At 46.2% G+C, this 21,035-nt stretch overlaps 1 protein-coding gene across 4 annotated transcripts; it reads left to right on the forward strand.

The window, feature by feature from the left end:
• The first annotated feature begins 939 nt into the window (after positions 1-939).
• On the forward strand, positions 940-16,352 carry LOC6551110 (alpha-protein kinase 1). 4 transcript variants are annotated; one of them, XM_026982185.1, is made up of 13 exons: positions 940-1,625; positions 3,091-4,320; positions 6,489-6,561; positions 6,677-6,717; positions 7,711-7,887; positions 8,068-9,619; positions 9,711-9,976; positions 10,060-10,288; positions 10,860-11,117; positions 11,189-11,301; positions 11,407-11,487; positions 13,217-13,548; positions 15,011-16,352. In XM_026982185.1, the coding sequence occupies exons 2-13, from the start codon at positions 3,132-3,134 to the stop codon at positions 15,932-15,934; spliced, it is 5,235 nt and encodes a 1,744-aa protein (XP_026837986.1). In that variant the 5' UTR covers positions 940-1,625; positions 3,091-3,131; the 3' UTR covers positions 15,935-16,352. The 4 variants fall into 4 exon arrangements, with proteins under 4 accessions (XP_026837986.1, XP_026837984.1, XP_001976841.2 ...); XM_026982183.1 differs by lacking the exons at positions 6,489-6,561; positions 6,677-6,717; positions 7,711-7,887 and having other exon boundaries at positions 3,091-3,571; positions 3,656-4,320; XM_001976805.3 differs by lacking the exons at positions 6,489-6,561; positions 6,677-6,717; positions 7,711-7,887.
• The last annotated feature ends 4,683 nt before the right edge of the window (positions 16,353-21,035 follow it).

The following is a 21,035-nucleotide window of genomic DNA, read 5'->3' on the forward strand; positions in this document are numbered from 1 at the left end:
AGAAACTGTGCTTCTTTGTTTTTAAATTAATCCCCATCAAGGTGACGATATCTATATATTCTTTAGCAAAATAATAGGCATATTTAGCCGACTCAAAATGAATAAACAATTTTTTGTATATAGATGTATTTTATAGCGATCATTGAGCTTCGCTGAGCTGAGAAACATGAACTACAATTCATTCAATTTTTAAATATAAATAATACGTAAAACGTAACAGAAAGATCCCTAAACATTGTTAAGTAATATCCCATAGATTAACGTTATTCGATGACTTTTGAGTATCTTAATCACTGAACTGCAAAAAAAAGCACACATTCGCGCACTAAAACAGCCAGCTGTGGATTTTAGGTTGCATTGATGATTGATGGATTGATGACGGCGACAAATGATGGATTCGCCGATTCTCGATGCGATCGGCAGTCGGATGTGACCTGAATCACCTGCTTGGAAATGCGTCAGGTGTGCTAATGGGTTTGCTAGCCTGGATCGCAATCTGCAGGTGAATTTCGGGCATCTGGATCCGAATCTTTAGCGATCTTTGTTGGGCGATGGACGACGGACTGCCGTCCACGGAGGAAATCCCTGCACTTGAGTCGTCGACGGGATAAAGTCATTTGTGGGCTGCTGCCGACGTCGCTGCTCCGAGGATATCATCGAAGTCCTCCGAAAAAGCCGCCCCGTTTCGGCCGCGGCTTTTCCTGCTACCTTTCGGAAAAGGGGGTGGCGGCGAACAGGACGAGCTCCAGTGCGCCGACTCCCAGACTGTTATACTGTAATACAGTGCTCACCCCCCGGGTTGAGTACAATTCCACTTCGGGTTTTACTCCGAAAACGGCGACGACGACGACGACGACGACGACGACGACGGCGACGCCGACTGTGACGTCGACTGCAATTTTCAGTGCGTTCGAAAGTTCGACAACTTTGGAAAACTGTCAGTTGGCAGCGAACTTAGAACAGGTAGAGACGCACGTTCCGCCTGGAAAATCGGTAGAGAAACGGAACAGGCTAGAAAGGAACATATATTGGCCCCAAACTCCCCGACACACCGTATTGGGAAAGCCGAACGCTGCTTTTTTTTGTTTTTGTATTTTGGGGGTTCGGAAAACGTGCGTCGACGTCGACAGCGACTGAAAGACGGCGACTGAAACGGCGACGATGTAAAATTTTATTACCCCAAACGCATCGAGCAGTCGGGTTTTGGACGTCCGGACTTCACCGCCGCTCGCTGCGACGCAGACTTTTATTGCAGCTGCCATATAGAGTGGGTACATTCCATGGTCTGGCCCGGAGATCCCAAAAACTTTCTGAAGACGGACACAAACTTTTACCAGAGTGCGGCATAAAAGTGCAAAAGTTTTTGTTCGCAGCGCCACGAACTAAAAGCAAAACTTCTCAGCCGCCGCGCAAAACCCCCTTCACAAAAAAAAAAAAAGAAAAACCTAAAATAAAAACAAAGTAAAAACCAGTGCAATGCAAACAAAAGCTCACAAATATAATAAACAAATACTAAAAAAGTGCGTGCTCTAATTGACATCAAGTATACGTCCCGTTAGCCGGCTTCTGTTTACCAAAACATTAAACATTTCTCGAAGACATTACCGCCGTCGCGTTGACAAAAAGTGAGTTGAGTGTTTGTTTATTTGTTTTTTGTTACTGTTTACCCAGTTTTAGTTTGGCTTATTTTTTGTGTTGGTGAGACATATCCCATATATGTATAAAACAAAGTGTTTGTGTGGAACAAGAAAACGCAACAGCAACTTGATCAGCCAGCAGCAACATCATTACCAGCAAAGCAAACAAAAATATAGAAACAAAGGCCTTGACAGAATGGTCAACCAATAAGTGCAGAGTGCTTAAATAAAAGAAAATTAAAAACAAAATCGAAATCGAAATCGTAATCGCTAAGACAACAAAATCGAAACAGAATTCGCCAAATAGGTAAAGTTCATATATAAGTATTTGAATCTTGTAATATCCCCAATAGATCTTGCAATTTTTTGTATCGAACTGATAACTGACAGTCTAGAAATATATATAAGAATATATATATATATTGTGTACACTATATACCATGCTGATCCTCACCCAGACCCGCCCCCCTGCCCCTGTGAAGGCAAAAATTTCGCAATAAAAAAAGAAAACACCAACCAGAACGAGAAATCAAACAAATAAGTACTAACAAAACAGGAAATCAAAAACAAATAGTATACAAGTACAAGAAATTCAATGCAACAAGAATAATCACATTGAGAATTTGAATAACAAAATTGAAAATTGAGCTAGCGCAAATCTCGAGTTTCGACTCGATATTATCCTAACCATTTAGATGTGGAGCTTATGTCACGTACCCACCCACTAACTATGAATTATTTTATTCCCATATTCATAGGTGATTTACAATAACGAACGTTTGCAGCGGAAGCTTCTATGTTTTCAAATTACATAGATATATTCTTGAACTCTAATCATTAGCGCATTTTGTATAAAAGTTCCCCGACTAAGGCCTAACTGTATTTGGAGAACGTAAGGTGTCGAAAAAAGAGAAATTGGTATATCTTCCAATAACATGATATATAGTTTATGGTATGCTACCATTGAATTGAGCACAAATAAGATGACTATACTAGAAATTAACCATTTTTATGACGACAACAAAACATTAACCCGCTGACACAATACTAGTAGTTTTTGATCAATTTTAGAGGTGGGATGCTAAATGCTAACATTATGATTTGATTTATGATAAACAAAAATGACTTTGACTTAGCAAAACCGAAAAGTCTCACCCAAATATTTGTTTGTCAACACTTTTTTGTTTAGTTCTGTTTCAAGACAATCTGCCGATGGTGTCATTTTTGTTATTAGGGCGCTTGCTTACTGAATATGGTTTCGATTTTGTTTAGTCTGGTGATGTATGTTGGAGGGAAATAAGTTTGGATTTCGGTTGCTGAAGCTGCATAATGATAATGCTAATGATAATGCTAATGATAATGTTGCAAAGGTGCATCCACACAAACTGCCACTTCTGCCCTCAAAAATCACCACAATATAGCTTACGTTTCGTTTGACTTTTCACCTGATCAGCGGAGCCAAAGAGCCGGAAACACGGAATAGCCACCGGGAAGATGGCGCTTTCCAAGCGGCCCCTTACAAAGGACACGCCGTTGTCCGAAAGCAACGGCAACCACACCAATGGCAATGATCACGAGACCTCCATCAAACGGCGCAAGCGTTGCAGTCGCGACGAGGACTCCAACCTGATCAATAACAACAATAATAACAGCAATAGCAACAACAACAACTTGCCGCAGAAGAAACGCAAACAGGGTGGCCAGGGCCACATTGCAGACAGTCCGGAGAGCCCCACCTGCGGCACCCTGCCCACGCCATTGGCCAAATGCAACACGGATGCGGATCAGGACGATGAGACCCTCATCCGCGAAACGCAGGCGGCGCTAAAGAGCCTCTCGGGCAGTTGGCCCGACTCAAGGGGCAATTTGTATCGGCTGCAGGAGCAGGACGAGAATCCACCGCCCTTCCAGAATCTGTTCGAGGAGAAACAAAAGTATGAGGCCATCGGCAATCCCAGCCATGCCATACAAGCCAGCTCAACAAATCCAAATCCCACACTCTTCTCACGTTTCCACAGACAAAAAGAGAACGACCAGGCGCGCCTAAACGCAGTCAGTGGTGTTGGTGGTGGTGGTGGTGTCGTCCATCTGGAGGCACAGGCGCGCGGCAAAAAGTCGCCCGATGAGGATCAGGATCCGGAACTGGAGGATACCTCCTCCTCCGCCTCGGGACAAGGCGTTTACGCCCAAGCGGCGTCGGCCTTCAAGCCGCCCATCGATATCATCAAACGAAATTATGTTGCCGCCGCTCATGCCCATTATAGTGCCTATAATGCGGCCGCTGCAGCGGAATCTGCCGCCGGATTGGCCTACTATGGCTACGCCGCTGCCGCCGCCGCTAGTCAACAGCAACAGCAGCAGCAGCAACAACATCAGCAGCAACAGCAGCAACAACAACTGAGTACCGCCTTCGATATTGCCAGTCAGCTGGGCGAGAAGCAGCGGCCCAAGGAGCCGATGGCCGATGGCAAGCAGTACACGATCCTCCAGCCGGCGGGCATCGGCAGTCGGGCTGCTTCTGTAATGCAGGACATAGCATCGCGTGAGGGCGTTGTGGGCGTTCCGCTCGTGGCCACGCCACCATCAACGGCGGCCGGCAGTCCGGCGGCAGCGGTACCAACGGCAGGACCGTCGACTCCTTCGACACCGGCACCTAGTTATTCGCCGGGTAGCCAGAATCGCGGTAAGTGGTCAAAAATAGTAAGCCATAAACCAAAAAAAACCAAAAAAAAAAAAAAAACAAAGAGAGTGATTTTCCCAGTTGATTGTGATGAGTTGGTGTGCCTCGCTGCTGAGAAGAATCCTGTGAAACTGTACTGTATTGTAAACAGAACTGTTTCTCGGCGCGATTAGTGCTTTGCAACTTGTGTGAACATGAAAACAGTGCTGTACATATCACTATGATTCAAACATAAAACAGTACTGTAAATGACCATAGACCATAAACAGTTCTGTTAACAGCAAAGTAAACTAGGTTTCAGTACTTTTGAAGTATGCAGTACAGTAGTTCACGTGCGATTCGTTGTGGTTCGGCTGGGTTTCCGTTTCGGTTCGACTGAACACTGAACGATCGGTTGATGTGCGAGACTTCTTGTTGCATTGAGTTTACCGCTTCAATTGGCAAAATCTGAGTAATGTCCCCTGTCCCTACCGCCCCCCAAAACCAACCCACTAAACACCCCTTAAGAGAGACAGAGACGGTTAGAGATGGAGATAGAGATAGAGAGAGTGTATGCGTATGTGTGAGTCTTCTGGTATGCGTATGATCATTGCCCCAAAGAAACTAAGAAATACTAGAGAGAGACACTCAATTTCCCTCCGTAATAGGCAACATTATGACGATTATTACGCCGCTGGTATTTGTTGTCATTATTATTTGCACAGACTCCTGCTCGTAACCCCACATATCTAAAAATAAAACCCTTTTTGCAGCTCATTCAGCAGCCAAAAAGACATTAAGCGATTTTGTCGTTATGAAAATGGGATCGGTAAGGGGGTGCTGTACTTTTGGTTGAAGTTGGGGGTTTCCAGCGCACAACAACTAATGGCTTGTAAACCCTTTATGCCACACAACACAGAGGCACATGGACAGACATCTTTTGGTTGAGTGCCTGAGCCTTGAGCTTTGCCTTCTACTAATTTCGCAGTACAATTTCCACAGGCGACGACGATGAGGATGTAAGGGTGGGCGGGGTAAGTGGGTGTGGCATGATTAGATATAAAGCATTATGAGCACGTTTTCCTTCAAAAACCACTTTTGCATATTTATTTTGTCATTATGTTTTGGCATTAATATGCTCAACCAGAAGCTGAAGCTACTTTTCCTCCTGTGTGTGTATGTCCTTGGTATTCATATAATTTGAATGACTTTTTAAATAGTTGACGGAAGCCTTAGATTCTAAAGCTCGCTGCGTATACGTAATAAGTCATTAGCGTGCGGCAAGCCTCATGGTTATTGTTTTAGCCTCTTTGCTAATGTGGCTTATTAGGCTTAACCCTTCAGTGTTTGTGTGCGTCTGGTTTCTAGACTCCTCTCAATCACTAGTTTTCGCCATGTTCCTTCGTTTTTTTTCCTCCGTTGCTCGCACCACACACACGGAAATTTTCTAATGTACAAACACTTTAGACCCCCTTCCCGTTGGCTTTATTTTAATTAAATTCTAATTAGAGACGAGTCGGTCCTTTTACCTTTGCTCTGCTCGCTTTTCCGGCAGCTGCAGTTTGACATTTTGTGCCCGGCCACGTAATAGACAAAAACAGGAGTAAAATATTTCGAAAAATATTTCATTAACCAACCCCCCATATCATACACACAACATACATCAGAAAATATCAGGGGGCTTGGCATTTTATCTTCGAGGAGTTGCGCTTAGAAAGCGACCAAGTTGTTTGGGTCTGGTCTGGTCTGGTATGGTATGGTCTGGTTTGGCTTGGCTTGGTTTGCTTGGGTTTGATTTTTGAAGCTGTCTCGCAACCCATTCCCGACTTCCCCTCTGGCTGACTGTCATGTGTGCGTGAGCTTTTTAAAGTAAATAATGCAAAGCTGTTTTCCATCAAATTTTAATTAATTATTTAGGGTAAAAGAATTCGTGTTGCCTGCTGTTGATGATGATGCTGTTGCTGCTACTGGTGCTGCTTCTTTCGCATTGCTGCTTTTTAACGTTTTTTTTTTCATTTTTTGGGGGGGTTCTACGTCAAGTTGTCTCTCGTTGTATAATTAATTAGAAAATAGTCACCCTCCCACTCAATCCACCTGTCTCATTCTGGCATGTCTATATATGCCCTCTCGCTCTCGCTCACGTTCTTCTTCATCGTTGAATTTAAGTTATACTGTTAATTGGTTAATTGTAGATGGCGTCAAATGCCCCACGCCGCATTGTACGGGCCAAGGACATGTCACCGGATTGTATTCGCACCATCGCAGGTACCCATCCATATATCCATATATCCCATGGAACTGTCCTTCGGTCACACAATACAAAAAATTTTCTCTTTCTTTATATATATTTTTCGATCTGCCATGAATGGGAACTTGACAGTTTGTCGGGTTGTCCGAAGCGCGATAAAGTAACCACAGAATGTAAGTTTTCCCAAGAATACCAAAAGAAAATACTTCCGTTTCGCATGCCCGTGTATGCCTAGTAGTCGCTCTATCTCTGTCTCTGCCTCTGTCTTTCACCAACTCTTTGTCTCTCTCTAACTGTCAATTTGTATCCTGCTCTTTTCTCCCTGTCTCTGTCATCGTATTTCTTAGCAAAGTCTTGAGTGTGAATGTTTGATGTGTATGAGCGGTCTATCCTCTTCTTCTTTCAGATTCTCTAAGACTTTACAATACATGCTGTACTCTGAAATATCTAGTAGATCGATTTTTAAGTTATTTTACATTGTTAGGTCACAGATAAATAAATATTTTTATCCTGCAAAGGGAAATGTTTTAAACGTTTTGTAGAAACGCATTTTATTGCGTTCTTACATGCGCATCTTTCTTTTTAAATTCTCTGATTCCATTCTATTCATTCATTTTAAAGGACGTTTTTCCTATTTTAGCTTTACTTATATTTTTGTTATTCCTATTACATTGCCTAGTAACTAAACTCGTATTGTAACTTTATGAAGTAAAAAACTTTATTTAAGCAATTTTGGATTTAATGGACAATTTGTAAAACCAAAGAGGAGTTATTAAACATTATGTTCATACGCATTCTGTAGTATATATTAAAGCAATGTGATTAAAGTAATCTACTTTAATTTAAGACTTCTTCATGCCTATCCTTCTCATTCCATCTTTGCATGATCTTAGATAGATCTACAATTTGTCTACAGTGATAGAGTCCTTAATTCTGTTGTTAGAATGCATGTAGCTTACCATTAGCTTCCGATATGGATTGGATCAGCAAGATCTTTCCCACTGGCTACAGAGTAATTTTGACTTGACCTGATAGAGGATCTTACTGCTCTTTCTCGACCTTTCTCTGTCTCTGTCTGTGTCTCTGTCTCTGTCCCTGATTGTGGAATGCCTTGTTGTTGTAGTCGTGCTGATCCTCCGAAACTGATAATTCCCATGCACTTGCAGTGCTGGCTTTGCACGAGCAGATCCTGAAATGCCCCACGCCCGGGTGCAATGGTCGTGGCCACGTGCAGCCGCATCGCAGCGTGCACCGCAGCCTCTCCGGCTGTCCGCGGGCGATAAGGCGCTCGGGCGGAACCAGCCGCCGTCCGGGAGCAGCTCCACTAGCAGCAGCAGCAGCAGGTGAACCACTCTAGCCACTCTAGCCACTCCAGTGAGCTTTCAACCCAACCCACCCAATTCAGCCGACAGTGTGTGAAAGAAGCTCCCAAAAAAGCAATACCATTCGAAACTGATCTGTGTAACGACCTGTCTCTGTTCTATCGCTCCATGTCTTGCTCTGTTCTATCTCGCACCATCTAGCCGATCTGGACAAACATGAGAAGGAGCTGCATCCACTGGACAAACTGAAGCTGGCCTCCAATCACTATCTCAACAATAATAACAGCAACTGCATCAACAATAACAGCACAAAACTGAGCGGCCCCACAACGATGCCGATTATCAAATCGGAATATAGTCCTGTTGCCACCATTAAATCGGAGTATAACAAGAGCCCCATGCACTCATATCTCTCGGGGGAAGCGGCCGCGCCCGCCCCCGCCGCCCCTTCGTCAGCATCCGCCGCCCAAGCGCCGCGTTCCGGATCGGCAAGCGGTACCACAGCCTCCAATGGAGAGAACAACCTGCATGCACCGCATCTCAGTCGCTTTGTGGGTCTACAGAGTCCGCCGCATCAGCCACATCTCAATCCTCACGGGCATCACCAGCAGCAGCAACAGCAACAACAGCAGCAACAGCAGCAACAGCAGCAGCAGCAACAGCAGCAGCAACAGCAACATACGTTGCACCAGCAGAGAGGACCCTTCATAGAGGGCAACGATGTCCCAGATCCTTCAGCCAATTATCACTCGGAACACCAGCAACAGCAGCAGCAGCAACAGCAGCAACAACAGCAGCAGCAGCAGGCCGACGAGCGGCAGCAGCAATATGAGCAAATGCGGTATGCCCAAAGTCATGTCAGCGTGGGTCCAAGCGGTGAACTAATGGCGCCCAACGGAGGAGAACTATCGCCGGGCACGGCGAGAAGCGCCTACGAACCGCATCCCGGGCATCCGCATCCGCATCCCGGACATCCACATCCACATCCGCCCGTCTCGCTGAGCTCGCTCAGCTCTCCAGCTTTTACGGTGGACGCTGTGACGGCAGCCAGTGGAGCGGGCTTTGAACGGTACGATCCCAGCGGCGTCTGTTGTCCCAGCAACGGCCAGAGGGCCACTGCGGCAACAGCGGCGACGGCGGCGGGCGCTTCTGCGGCGGCGGCTGCCTATCATTATCTGCCCCAAACCACCGACGAGATGCAGGCCCAACAGCAGAAGTATCTGCAGGAGCAGCAACTCATGCTGGCCAAGGCAGAGCACGAGGAGTTGGCCAACGGTGGGCAGCCTCTTTATCCGCGGCCCATGTATCACTATGATCCCACGATGGGCCCTCTGCCGCCGGGCTTCTCGGCCATTAATCTGTCGGTTAAGATGGCCGCTGCTCAGGCAGCAGCTGCAGCAGCAGCCTATCAAAATCAACAGCAGCAACAGCAGCAGCAGCAACAGCAGCAGCAACAGCAACACCACCAGCAACAGCAGCAACAACAGCAGCAGCAACAGCAACACGGCAAGCAGAGCAGCTCACCCGCACCCAATGTGAGCGGTGTGCCGGCGGTGGATCTCAGTGGTTCCACCTCGGTAACGAGCAGTAGTCCGCACGGTTTCAATTCGCCAGCCTCGCACAACCAGTATACCGCCCAGCGGATGGGCAACGGCAGTCCGCAGCCTGGAGCCAGTCCAAACATAGCTAGTCCCCAGGTGCCCAGTCCCCAGGGACAAACCTTGGACCTCAGCGTCACACGATTACCCCACAGGTGAGTCATTAGTCCCTTCAAAACACCAGGCCTACATATACATGTTTATTGGCCGCCTATATTATTAATCACTTGGCTTATTCATCCGCAGCATTATTACGAGCCCGCAGTACGGTGCCGATGGCCTGGTGGTGGGTCATGCTCAGGGCTTTGTGAGTGGAGCGACAGGACCTCTCGGTCCGGGCAATGGTGGGCCACCACGATCGCCGCAAATGGAACCAGTGGACTTCAGCGGGCCTCCAAGACCCCTGGGCTTTGGTCTGGTGGGACACATCAGCGGTCCACGACCATACAGCCGCGAATCCACGCCAGACAGCGGCGGATCTCACTATATCGAAACGTATCGGGATCCCAGTGGTCAGTAGAGAACCCAGAGCCCAAAAGAACGGTGTTCGTGGCATACGTTTAATCCCACTCTTCAAAACCATCGCTCTTTGCAGGCTACTCACCGCACCCTGGCTATGGGATGGTGGTGCAATCGGACTATCCGCCTGCTGGATACCACGGCTACGGCCCGGCTGCTTATCAATGCAGTAATCCGTATGCCACAGCCGTGGGCCCCGGCGGCTATCCCACGCCCGTATCCGGCGGATACTCGCCCAGTCCGGCCACCTGCTACTCGATGCCACCGCCACAACACATACCGCAGCACGACAAGTCCAAGGACGGGTAAGTCAAGTCCCCCCAGTGTGTCCCCCCAATAATTGGTGGAAAGCCGCCCATCCATCTACGTTATGATGGCCACCGCTTGATATTTGCAATCCATCCTTGTCAAAAGAAATGTGTCTCCGCAGCACCTGGAGCTCATATAAATGAACCCTTTGCCTCAGTGCCCAATATAATTATCTTAGAAGGTGTACTTTAAACCTCAGAAATGAAGCACACAGTTCGAAAGGAGAACTTTAATCTAAACCAGTCGACCTTATGAGTGATAGTTGCCAAACAAAATGCAATGCTTGGCCTGAGCTTTGGGTCCTTCGTGGACACTAAGACTTTAATATTTATGATTACGACTGAATGTGGCCGCAAAGCGGTCGTAAAACCATCCCCACAGCTACCCACAGCTACCGTGATTAAATGAAACTTTAAAACCGAAAGTTTCAAGTCCAAAGTCTTAGCCGCACGAACAGACGCAGACATATGGAGTTCTCTTATCTGAGGGCGACCACTTGGCCTGGTTTAAGTTCCAGGAGTGGGCTTGGGTCACTCACTAATCCTCCGACCGCTCTTCTCTCGCCAGATTGACGGGCTGCTCGCGCTCGGACCGCAACCATCTACAGTCGCACTCGCAGGAGCTCAAGTGCCCCACGCCCGGATGCGATGGCTCCGGACACGTGACGGGCAACTACTCCTCACACCGCAGCCTATCCGGCTGTCCAAGGGCTAACAAACCGAAGAGCAAGCCCCGCGATGGCCAGGATTCGGAACCCCTGCGCTGTCCCATTCCGGGATGCGATGGATCCGGCCATTCCACCGGCAAGTTCCTCTCCCACAGAAGGTAAGTCCTTGTTGTCCGACGGCGGTTGTGGAACAGCAGCTCAAGGTGTTCTTTACCTTCTTTTACTTTAGTGCTTCGGGCTGTCCGATTGCCAATCGGAACAAGATGCGAGTCCTGGAAGCCGGTGGCACTGTGGAGCAGCACAAGGCCGCTGTGGCAGCTGCCACGGCCATGAAGTTCGATGGTAAGTGCATCATTACTGTTTGTACATCGTTAATATCCTCGCGTTTTAATTAAATCTACCCTAATCTCCATCGACTTTTCTTCTCTTTTAACCCGATATCTATAGCCTGCACCACGGTGGGAAGCCAGGGCATTAAGAAGCCCAAGTTTGATGAGGTCACCATGGTCTATCCAAAGGGTTATACAGGTGAGTGGCCCGATCTCAGACCTCAGACGCTTCATCTCGCTCTCCTTTTCTCTCGCTGTCTCTCTCTTGCGTGTATTTTTCTGTTATGAACTGGGCTTATGGCTAGTATACCATATCCCTCCTTTATCAAAAAGAGGGGTTGGGTGATAAAGTTAGCAACAAACGAAGAAGAAAAATAAGCATCGGTTACTTAATCAATTTCCCTCAATCCAAACGAAAGATAGCACCGAAAATGAAATCAAAATCCTTCAAAATCATCCAAAATATCGTATTCTTCTTCTCAGTTGTTGCTCGCTTTTTGTCTTGAACATTTTCGGTTGGAATTTTGTGTGCGTGTGCTAAAGTCAAACGATAAAAAAGAAAGCATTAAATGAAATGAATAACGGAAAGCAAATATTCAACAAGAAATAACTTTATTTTTGGTTTTGGTTTCGGAAAATGCAACACAAAAAGAATTTTAAAACTAAATTTTGCAAATTTCCATTAAGTTTCGAAATCCTTCGAAAACCCTCAGCCTCCGACAACACCAACTCTCCCGAAAGCCAAACACTCACTAGAAATATCCTCTGAAAATCCTCCCAATAAACCCGGTACATAACAAGAACCCATTTATATCCAATACCACACACACGCACAAGTGCATCATCATGTGCATGTGCGAGTGTGTGTGTGTGTGTGTATGAGCTACGAACAAGAGAAACAAAGCAAAAGCAACAAAGAAGCTGATCAAAAGAGAAAGAAACAATTAAATTCCTAGTTTTCTAATTCTAATTTAATTCTGTGTTTCTTCTTTTCGTTTCGTTTCATGTCGTTTTTGTTGACGTTTTCTTTTAGATTACGCAACGTTTTGTATCGGTGCCGAGTATCTACTGTAAATAGAAAACGAAACCACTGAATCGCAGTCAAAACTGTCCGAATCGAATCGAAACTGAAACCACAACCAGCAACCAAAAATAAATGCAATGAAAATCCAAATGCAGCAGTATAAAAACCAAACCAAATACAATACAAATTTTAAGTGTCTGTAAATATAACCGAAAGACAGCAATGCGAACAGACCACAAATTGTCATACCAACAAATAACACAAATCAGAGAATTAAATTAAAAATAAAAATGTACATACAAAAATTGCCAGGGAGTCTGTCGATCAAGGTAAGCCCAAAGATAAGATTATAAAAGACCACTAAAACACCTACTAACACCTAACACCTAACACCCACTCATTCACAAACACAGCAAACTCTTGCAAACACTCACTGAGTCAAACGAAATTTTCCCTAACATTATCCAACCCCTTGATCTACTATTATGCAAATGTGACCAAACTAATTCCACGACCTGTGATTTAACTACTGTGATCAAGTAGCAAACGAGAACGTTAAAATTGTTAAACGATGCATTTTCTGTTCCGCATCAATGTCTGTGGGAGATTGTATGCTTGGCACAAACCGCTGCACCGTTTACAATTAGCTGAATGTTTGTGACTCACACCATCAAGACACCAACACACGCCCTCACACCACACACACAACATCACACACCAACCAACTCACACTAGTGCCAATTGAGTTGCTAGCACACGCGCACATTAACGAACCGAGGAATGCCAGACGATCCCCCGGATCAAAAAGAGAAAATACATAACAGCATAATGAGCATTCATAGATCGTAGGACCGTATCATCCACTAACAAGCCTCTGCATTGCCCTTCTATTCACTTGGAACAGGCGGCAGCGGACTGGATATTGTCATGGGTGGCGTAGGAAGCAGTGTCGGCGTGGGACTGGGTCTCAATGTTGGCATTGGGGTCACCAGCAGCAGTAGCAGCAGCAACACCGGTGGAAATAACAACAGCAGCGGCAGTAGCAACACCGGCGGAACCGAGAAGAATCCATCTGGTGGGGGTCCCTCATCGGGCGCCAATGGCAGCGATGACTTAAACACGCTGGAGGCCGAGATTTCGGAACTTCAGCGGGAAAATGCACGCGTTGAATCGCAAATGATGCGGCTTAAGTCAGACATCAATGCCATGGAGTCGCAGCTGAGCACCAGCGATCGGGTATGTAGGCTCAGGTTCGTTGACGGCAACAAATTATGAGACCAAGTCCATTTCCCACTAGGCTAAGCGCACGAACTTCGCAGACGATGGTCACACTAAAAGTTTTGCACCACCCCTAATAACGCCTCCTACTAAGACCCCACCATCCCTCCGCCCTTAAAACTTTCGACTCAAACGAGACTTTGAGTGGAGTTCTTTTTACCCATAGTATATCGCTTTTGTTGTTTTGAGTTCGGTCTGTCGTCACCTGAGCGAGTTTTGTCTTGGCACTTTTCAAGGACGTCTCTAAAACTCGGCGCAAAAAAAAGAAACAATAAACAACAAGTGAAAGAAAGTAAAGTTAAGTAAAGTGAAATAAACTTAGGGTAAAGTTGAATCGAAAACGAGGGCGCGAGCGAAAAGTTTTATCAGCCGCCGACGCAGACGTTAAATTACCCAGGATCTTGTGGTTTTCAAGCCTAACAACGCATATTTGCATGCAGAGGCCAAAGCAAATGCAAACGAACAGCAAGGCGCAAGAGATTTTGATAGCCTTGACTATATCCAATCAGCTCATATGTTCACTCAACCCCAGTTAAACAGCCTTTTCTCTTCGTGTACCAAATCCACCCGAAATGCAATGCATTTGCACTCCACCCCCTGCTGACGTCAGCCAATCGGTGACGTTGCATCCTTGCTGCATCAGACGGCGAATCAGAATCGGCGGCGTCAGGGGCAGGAGGCACACACCCCTAAGCACACACGCCCACGCCCACGCTCACACCCACACCCACACCCACGCTCACACCCACACTCCCACCCACAGCAACATCCACGTCCACGTCCACGTCCACATCCACGTCTCCCTAGAGCGCACGAGTGTGCTGGCGTGTGTGCGCTGGTCATGCGCAGGCCATGATGTTGCAGCCCAACAAGGAGGCGCCAACAAATCGCAGGACGCCATTCGATTTGCTCCTAAAAGCTGGGAAATGGGGCGAAAAAAACGAAGAAAAAAGTACAACAAAAACGAGAACAAGTCCAACACGAGGGGCAGCAATAACTGTGCTACAAAGGCGCCGGCAGCGACGTCGACGCAGCATTAACCTTTGTATTTTTGGGGCACCCCCAGGCCCCAAAAACTCCGAAAACGCCACTCTTTCTCGCTCTTTCCTGCTCTCGCCAGATTTCGTCGTCTCTTTTCGCCTGCGGTGTTCGGGTTGACTTCGTTCAGAATTCGTCTCTGTTTTCTTTTTTTTCCCCGCTTTGCTCCCCACCCCATTTCTTTTTTATTTCACTTCTGTGTGTGATAGCGCGTTCTTATTGGAATTCCCATACACATATGTGGCACATGAGCAGGGGTTTATGTACCCGGGGGAAACCCCACCCAATCAAGTAAATTGAAAACCGATTCGTGACCGTCGTCTGAGTTGCAACACACTAACCACTAACCAATATGTATACATTTCTGTTGTGCCCACTATAGGAGGCTTCTCCATTGAGCGGTCATCAGCAGCAACAACAGCGTTCCTCGGTGGCTTTGGCCTCGCCCAGTGGGCAATCGCCATTCGCCAGTGTCAGTTCCACCAGTGGTGCCAGCTCCTCGGTCAGTGGCGCCACCACAAACAGCAGCAACAATAACAACAGCTCTGGAGGTGGAGGTGGCGGTGGCGGTGTCGGTGTCGGTGGCACCACCAATGCCAACGATCTCAATCACTCGATCAGCAATTTGGCACCCAGTTCAGGCAGCAATCCCAACCAGCCCATGGAGGGCGTGGGAGCACCACCCAATGCCAATCTGAACAACTACTATGAGAGCCTGAGGAATAATGTGATCACGCTGCTGGAGCACGTGCGTCTGCCGCCACCACCACCACCGCCTGGTGCGGTCACGCCCAACTCGTCGGCATCATCGGTGGTTCATGGACTGGATAATGTGTGTGGTGCCGGTGGCCAATTGGTGACCGGTGGATCGCTGGTGGGCGGGGAGCATGCGACAGCGTACTCCACACTCCTGCCGCCGCCACCACCACCATCGTCGGGCGGTGCCGGTGCTGGCGGTGGAATGTACGGTGGTGGTGCTAATGGAGCTACTGGTCTTCATCAGGGCACTGGCTCCAGCAATGGTGGAGGACTGGGATCAAGCGGAGCCGTTGGACCGCCACCAGTGCCGCCCCATCATCATCCCTACACGGTGCATCATCCCGTTAGCTACGCCCATCCACATGGTCATCCGCATGCACATCCGCATCCGCACGAGCACTTCGACTCGTATATCTCAAAACTGCAGTCGCTATGCGTGCCTCCCGATGTTTATGCCCTTCCCGAAGATGCGGACCGGCCCGTTTACAACTCAGTGAAGCCCACCATGCACCAGGACTACGGCAAACTGATGCCGACACCCATCTAAGAACTCTGAGAATCAAAAGCCCAGTACTGGTGACCCCAACATAGAGCCACATCCCGTCCAGGGCTCAAACACGTGTAAATACTTAGGCACAAGCAAGAAGAAGTAGAATGTAAGAGGAAAAACTGACGTTATCCATAGGCCTGACTTCAAGGCAGACTATACAAATTGAAATTGGGACAGAGTGTCGGGGTCACCCGAACGTACTCGATGCCCCATTAGTAGATACATAAAGCTAATTCTTAGGGATAGACACCTAACCATTTAGTTGGTTGGGCAATGCTAGTTCCAGTCTTAGTAATTAGTAATTAGAACTGTTCCACATCCTAGATCCTAGACGCTTTCGTCGTGTGTTGATAGCAATGATGTATAAAACAAGAATGCAAGAATGCAAAACCGAACATAAGTGTGTAATTCGATTATAAATTGCAATTTTTTTGTCTGTATCAAATACTACAACTAGAAGTTATAGAAATCGATATATTATATATATAATTATATGAAATAACAACTCCCAAAAAGTATATGTTTAAATCTAGGGCATTTGTTTGCTGTTGATGTCTGGTCAATTTTTTGCATACGGAGCGCAAAATGTTCGTCACTACTTAATAGACCCTACCCGAGTTCCACGTAGTGCCCCTATAGCCCATATCCCCGCAGGCTAAGTTAAGTTTAGTGGCAAAGTCGAACACCAAAGTGGAAAACGCAGTAAAATACAACATATAAACGTGCAAATATAATCAGTACTAAACTAGTGGATGTAATCGAACGATTTTTTTTTGTTTTTTTTTTGTGTAACTGTAATATTAAAATGTAATAGTAATATCAAGCGAATATCTAAAACTATAATGGGTAAGTGTGTGAAAGAAAGTGAGATCGTTGGGTTGCGAGGCGGCAATACCTACATGAAATCGGGAAAGAAAGCACGCGTACATATGCAGATTATATCAGTATGTGTGTACATGTAAATGTCTGCTTTTCTGTAGGATCGTAAGTTTTAATGTTACCCCTTACGAAATCGGACAAGAAGCATTAACAAAAACCCCTAAGGAAATAGAACGGATAAATAGATTAAAATTCAGTGCAATACGTTCAACCAAATGAGAACAAGGCGAAAATCCAAAATCGTAATTTACTAATTGTGTAAGCTTAAGTAAACCAAGTAGTTGAACAAAAAGTCACGTTTTTTTTGTATCGTCATACGTCTAATCTTAAACCTAACTTTAACTAAATAAAAAAAGTAAAGCGTAGATCGGAGAAGAAAACCCCAGGCCGCAAGGTAATTTAGACGAATTTTAAAAAAATAAAAAACAAATGGAAAAAGTTTAAAACACAAAAAACAAATGGCACGAAGCAAATGTCGAAAGAGTACGAAAATAAATAGCAGGCTTAACTGAAATCATTGTATTAAACGAAGTAATACATTACGATGATTAATATAATTACACTAAACTAAATATAAAACTAAAATATATATATAATATAATATTGTATTGTATGACAAGAAAAATTCTGTAATTTACAAGCGAAAAATATTTTATGTGATCATTGTCTTTTTTTTTAATATTACAAGAAATAAATAATTCGAATACCAAATAAAGGATATACACAATAACGAATTGATTGTTTGCATTAAAAGGGGTTTTCATTTATATGATGGCAGTTATTGCTTATGGTCTTTTGAAGAACGTTTCAATTTGAGTATGAACTAGCTTTTAAGTGTTCTGCAAGCTCGATTATCCATTCTAATTGCTTTGCACCCAAATACTCATTTTGTGGAGCTTGCATTAGCATAAATCAGGGCCAAATTGTTTTTTTCTTTTTGGTTATATGGGATGGTGTGTTCGGACAGTGGTAATCGAATGAAAAATGCGCAGCACTTTCTTGGCAATGTTTTTAATTTCAATTAGCCACTGGCACTGACCAAAGGACCTCCCGCTGAAAGGCCGCTAAACGATGAAGGATGCTGGTCAAGCTGGGCCACGGGAACGGGAACGGGATGCCACTTGATTTATGTGGCTTCATTAGACATTCCGCACATAGCTGGTGGACCAAGTAGCCGGGGGGCTAAGTGATTGCCAAAAACTAAAACCGAGCACACGGCCAAACGCAATTAGAAGCGAACTTCAATGAGCGATAAACGAAGGGATGTGCTGTGGTGGGCGAGAATTTCCCATTTCCCGGCGAATTTGCCAGTTTTCCGATTGACCAGCATGGAATACTTTTGGTTGCCACCTCGAGCACTCAAAGTACGGACCGAGGGCAGGAAAAAAAAAGCTGGGAAAAAGGGTTCCCGGGTCCGGTTTTGGTTTGTGTTTGCCCGTGTGAGCCGCAAAAATATTTGCATAGTTACCTTTAATGTGGTTCGGTTCGGGATGGTTCAGGTCGGTTCAGAGTTCACAGCTCACAGTGTACAGTTCGCAGTTCGCAGACTCGATGCAAAGTTCTTCGAAAACAAACGAACAAAAGTTTTCTTTGCATAAACACACACACACACACACAGTTGCACAACAACTCGTACATGCTGGCATGTAATTTAAAATGAAAAATTCTATTCTTTTGACGCAATCACAAACACACACACACGCACACAAGCACCCACACATACGTCAGCGAGCATTGATTTCATTTGCATAAATAAGGAAAAAGGCGGCCTGGAAGGGGGAGTCTGGCCCCAAAGTGGTTGGGGCGAAGGCGGGATCTGTGGGCGTATTGGGGGCTACGAAAGGTCCTCTGTGCCGCCGATAACGTGAGGCAAGCGAAACTATTGCCTACTTACGGGCGGCGAACGAAAACAGTCGCACACTTGCACAGTGGGACAAAATGCCGGGTGAACTGCAAAATATATTTTGTTTAATTTTAACTGCTAGCTGAGCTCGTCATTTCCATCCAGTAACGGCTACTAGAATTTAACTGCATACTAATGCCTTGATTGATTCTTCCCTACACTATATGCTTGCATCTTCAATAAGTGTGTTAAATGAACTCGTCCACGGTGCCACGTACTGTCACTCCCCCACTCTGCCACCAGGAACCCCTTCGCCAACCCCTGCCCAATCCGCACCCACCATGCGAATGCCGAAGGGCGGCGGCAGTCAAAAATCGCATAAATTAAAAAACTGCACACACTCACGCACAGACATGCGACGGATGGGAGTTGGGGTGGTGGTGGGAGGCAATGGCAACCCTTTGTGCCAACTCCCCCGCCCCTCGCCCAGCTGTCGCTCACCACCAAGGAAGTAATAAAGTATCTCGAAAGTAACTTATTAACCATGCTGACAACGCTGCCAGCGAAGCTCCTGGAGCTCCAGACACACAGCGCGCTTCGGGATACCAGGACTCCAGGACGCCAGGACGCCAGGACTCCAGGATGTGTCTGTGCACCACACGCACACGCACACACACTCGCATTCCTCAGCTGCGGGAGAGGGGTGGGGTGGTCTGACTTGGGATTGGGGCACGGGTAGTCATGTTTCATGTTTGCTAATTGCAAGTCGATTTTTCATTTCGCATTTCTCTCCAGAGTGTCGTAGTGGACCTGGGAACTGGGAACTGGGACCTCAACCTGAAGCCAAACCTGAATCCCCATCAGAACCTGAGGTCCGCAACATGCACAGGGAAAAACGCGGGCCTAGTACTAGTAAAATCTTCTTTTTCAATGAGATCAGTGTTGTTACTAAAATGTTTGCTAAAATAGAACTTTGGGTATATAGGCAATTAAGAAAAATTGTATATGATTTCTGGATTACATAGTCTCCTTATAAAAAGTGCCATTATATTGACCATACGTATTAAAATTTTCTTTTAGTGCTATAAAGGAGCTGGACAAGGAACTGATTGAGTCGGTGGAAATTGTTGAGGTTTCCGCTGACCCACTCAACGCCGGAACCACATCAACCCGGAAGGGACTCACGCAAAAAGGCAAAAATATTTAATTTAAAGCAGCATAAAAACAAAGAAGCTGGGTGGGGTGAGTGTAGCCAGCAAATGGTTAATTTAATTACAAATTCTTTGCTTTCTTTTCCATTCGTATTAAATTTTCATGGGGTCCTGACATCAGCTTCCTGTGCGTGCGTGAGTGTGTGTGCCCTGCTGCCCATGTGGTGGTGGGTGTGTGTGTGTGTGTATGTGTATACGGGGCACCTGCTGTCACTGCCTTCTTTGCGGCATTTTGGCCGCTTAAATACCCAGGAGACTTGAGAAAAGCATCCACACTCGCAATCACCCACCCAGCCACGCACACACATGCACACATGCACATGGACACGCTGATTGTCCTTTCAATGAAAAATAGCACTCATTAATGTTGCTCATTAGCAGGACCTCGCATCCTGCTCCTCGACTCTGCCCTGCCAGTGACATTCCCTTACGAGTCTAAGAGTCTAAGGACCTTACCACCCCCACACCACATCTCCGTCGACCACCTCCAGCCTCTTGGCCATTCAGCAAGTGTCAACTGGCAAATGATTCGCCATTATTTACTAATAAAACTCATCGAGTTTCGGGCCTCTGCTAATCGAATGTGTGCTCAGCACCACCCAACCACTTTGGCTTCTGTGTCCTGGCAAGCGAAGGACTCTTAATTCGAAGCGACTCACACGTTTGCGCTGGCAAATGACCTCAATCAACGCGGTCGAGAGATCAGCTGGGGGAAATTAGGAACTTGAGTTATATAAGAACAAATCCTCAGAAGAGCAGCTGTAGGTGGGGAAAATATCGAACCATTATCGTAGTAATCTAAGCAACATTTAAAAGCTGCGAAGCGTTTGCTAATCAACTTTTGGTTCCCATAAACTTGCTGACAATGGAGCTGTGATCATCCAGTAAACAAATTGGCATCAAAACAATTCTTCCCTCTTCTTGGGACGAAAGTGAGTGTCATATTCACAAAAATAGCATCACTTTCCGGTTCCATTTGTTTGATTACATTTTGTCCAAGCCACGACATTGCTTGCGCAGAAGAGTGAATAGAGGGGGCAGGGTGCGGTAATCTTTCATATCGATTCAATAGGCGGCTTCCGGTTCGATTCCGGTGCCTGTCAATCAGCAGAGGTCCCACATGGCTTACCGGAGTGCGGGGCTGAACTCCCCGAACTCCTTTGTC

Source organism: Drosophila erecta, unplaced genomic scaffold (assembly GCF_003286155.1).
Source record: "Drosophila erecta strain 14021-0224.00,06,07 unplaced genomic scaffold, DereRS2 tig00000126-arrow-pilon, whole genome shotgun sequence".
Classification (NCBI taxonomy): Eukaryota; Metazoa; Arthropoda; class Insecta; order Diptera; family Drosophilidae; genus Drosophila; species Drosophila erecta.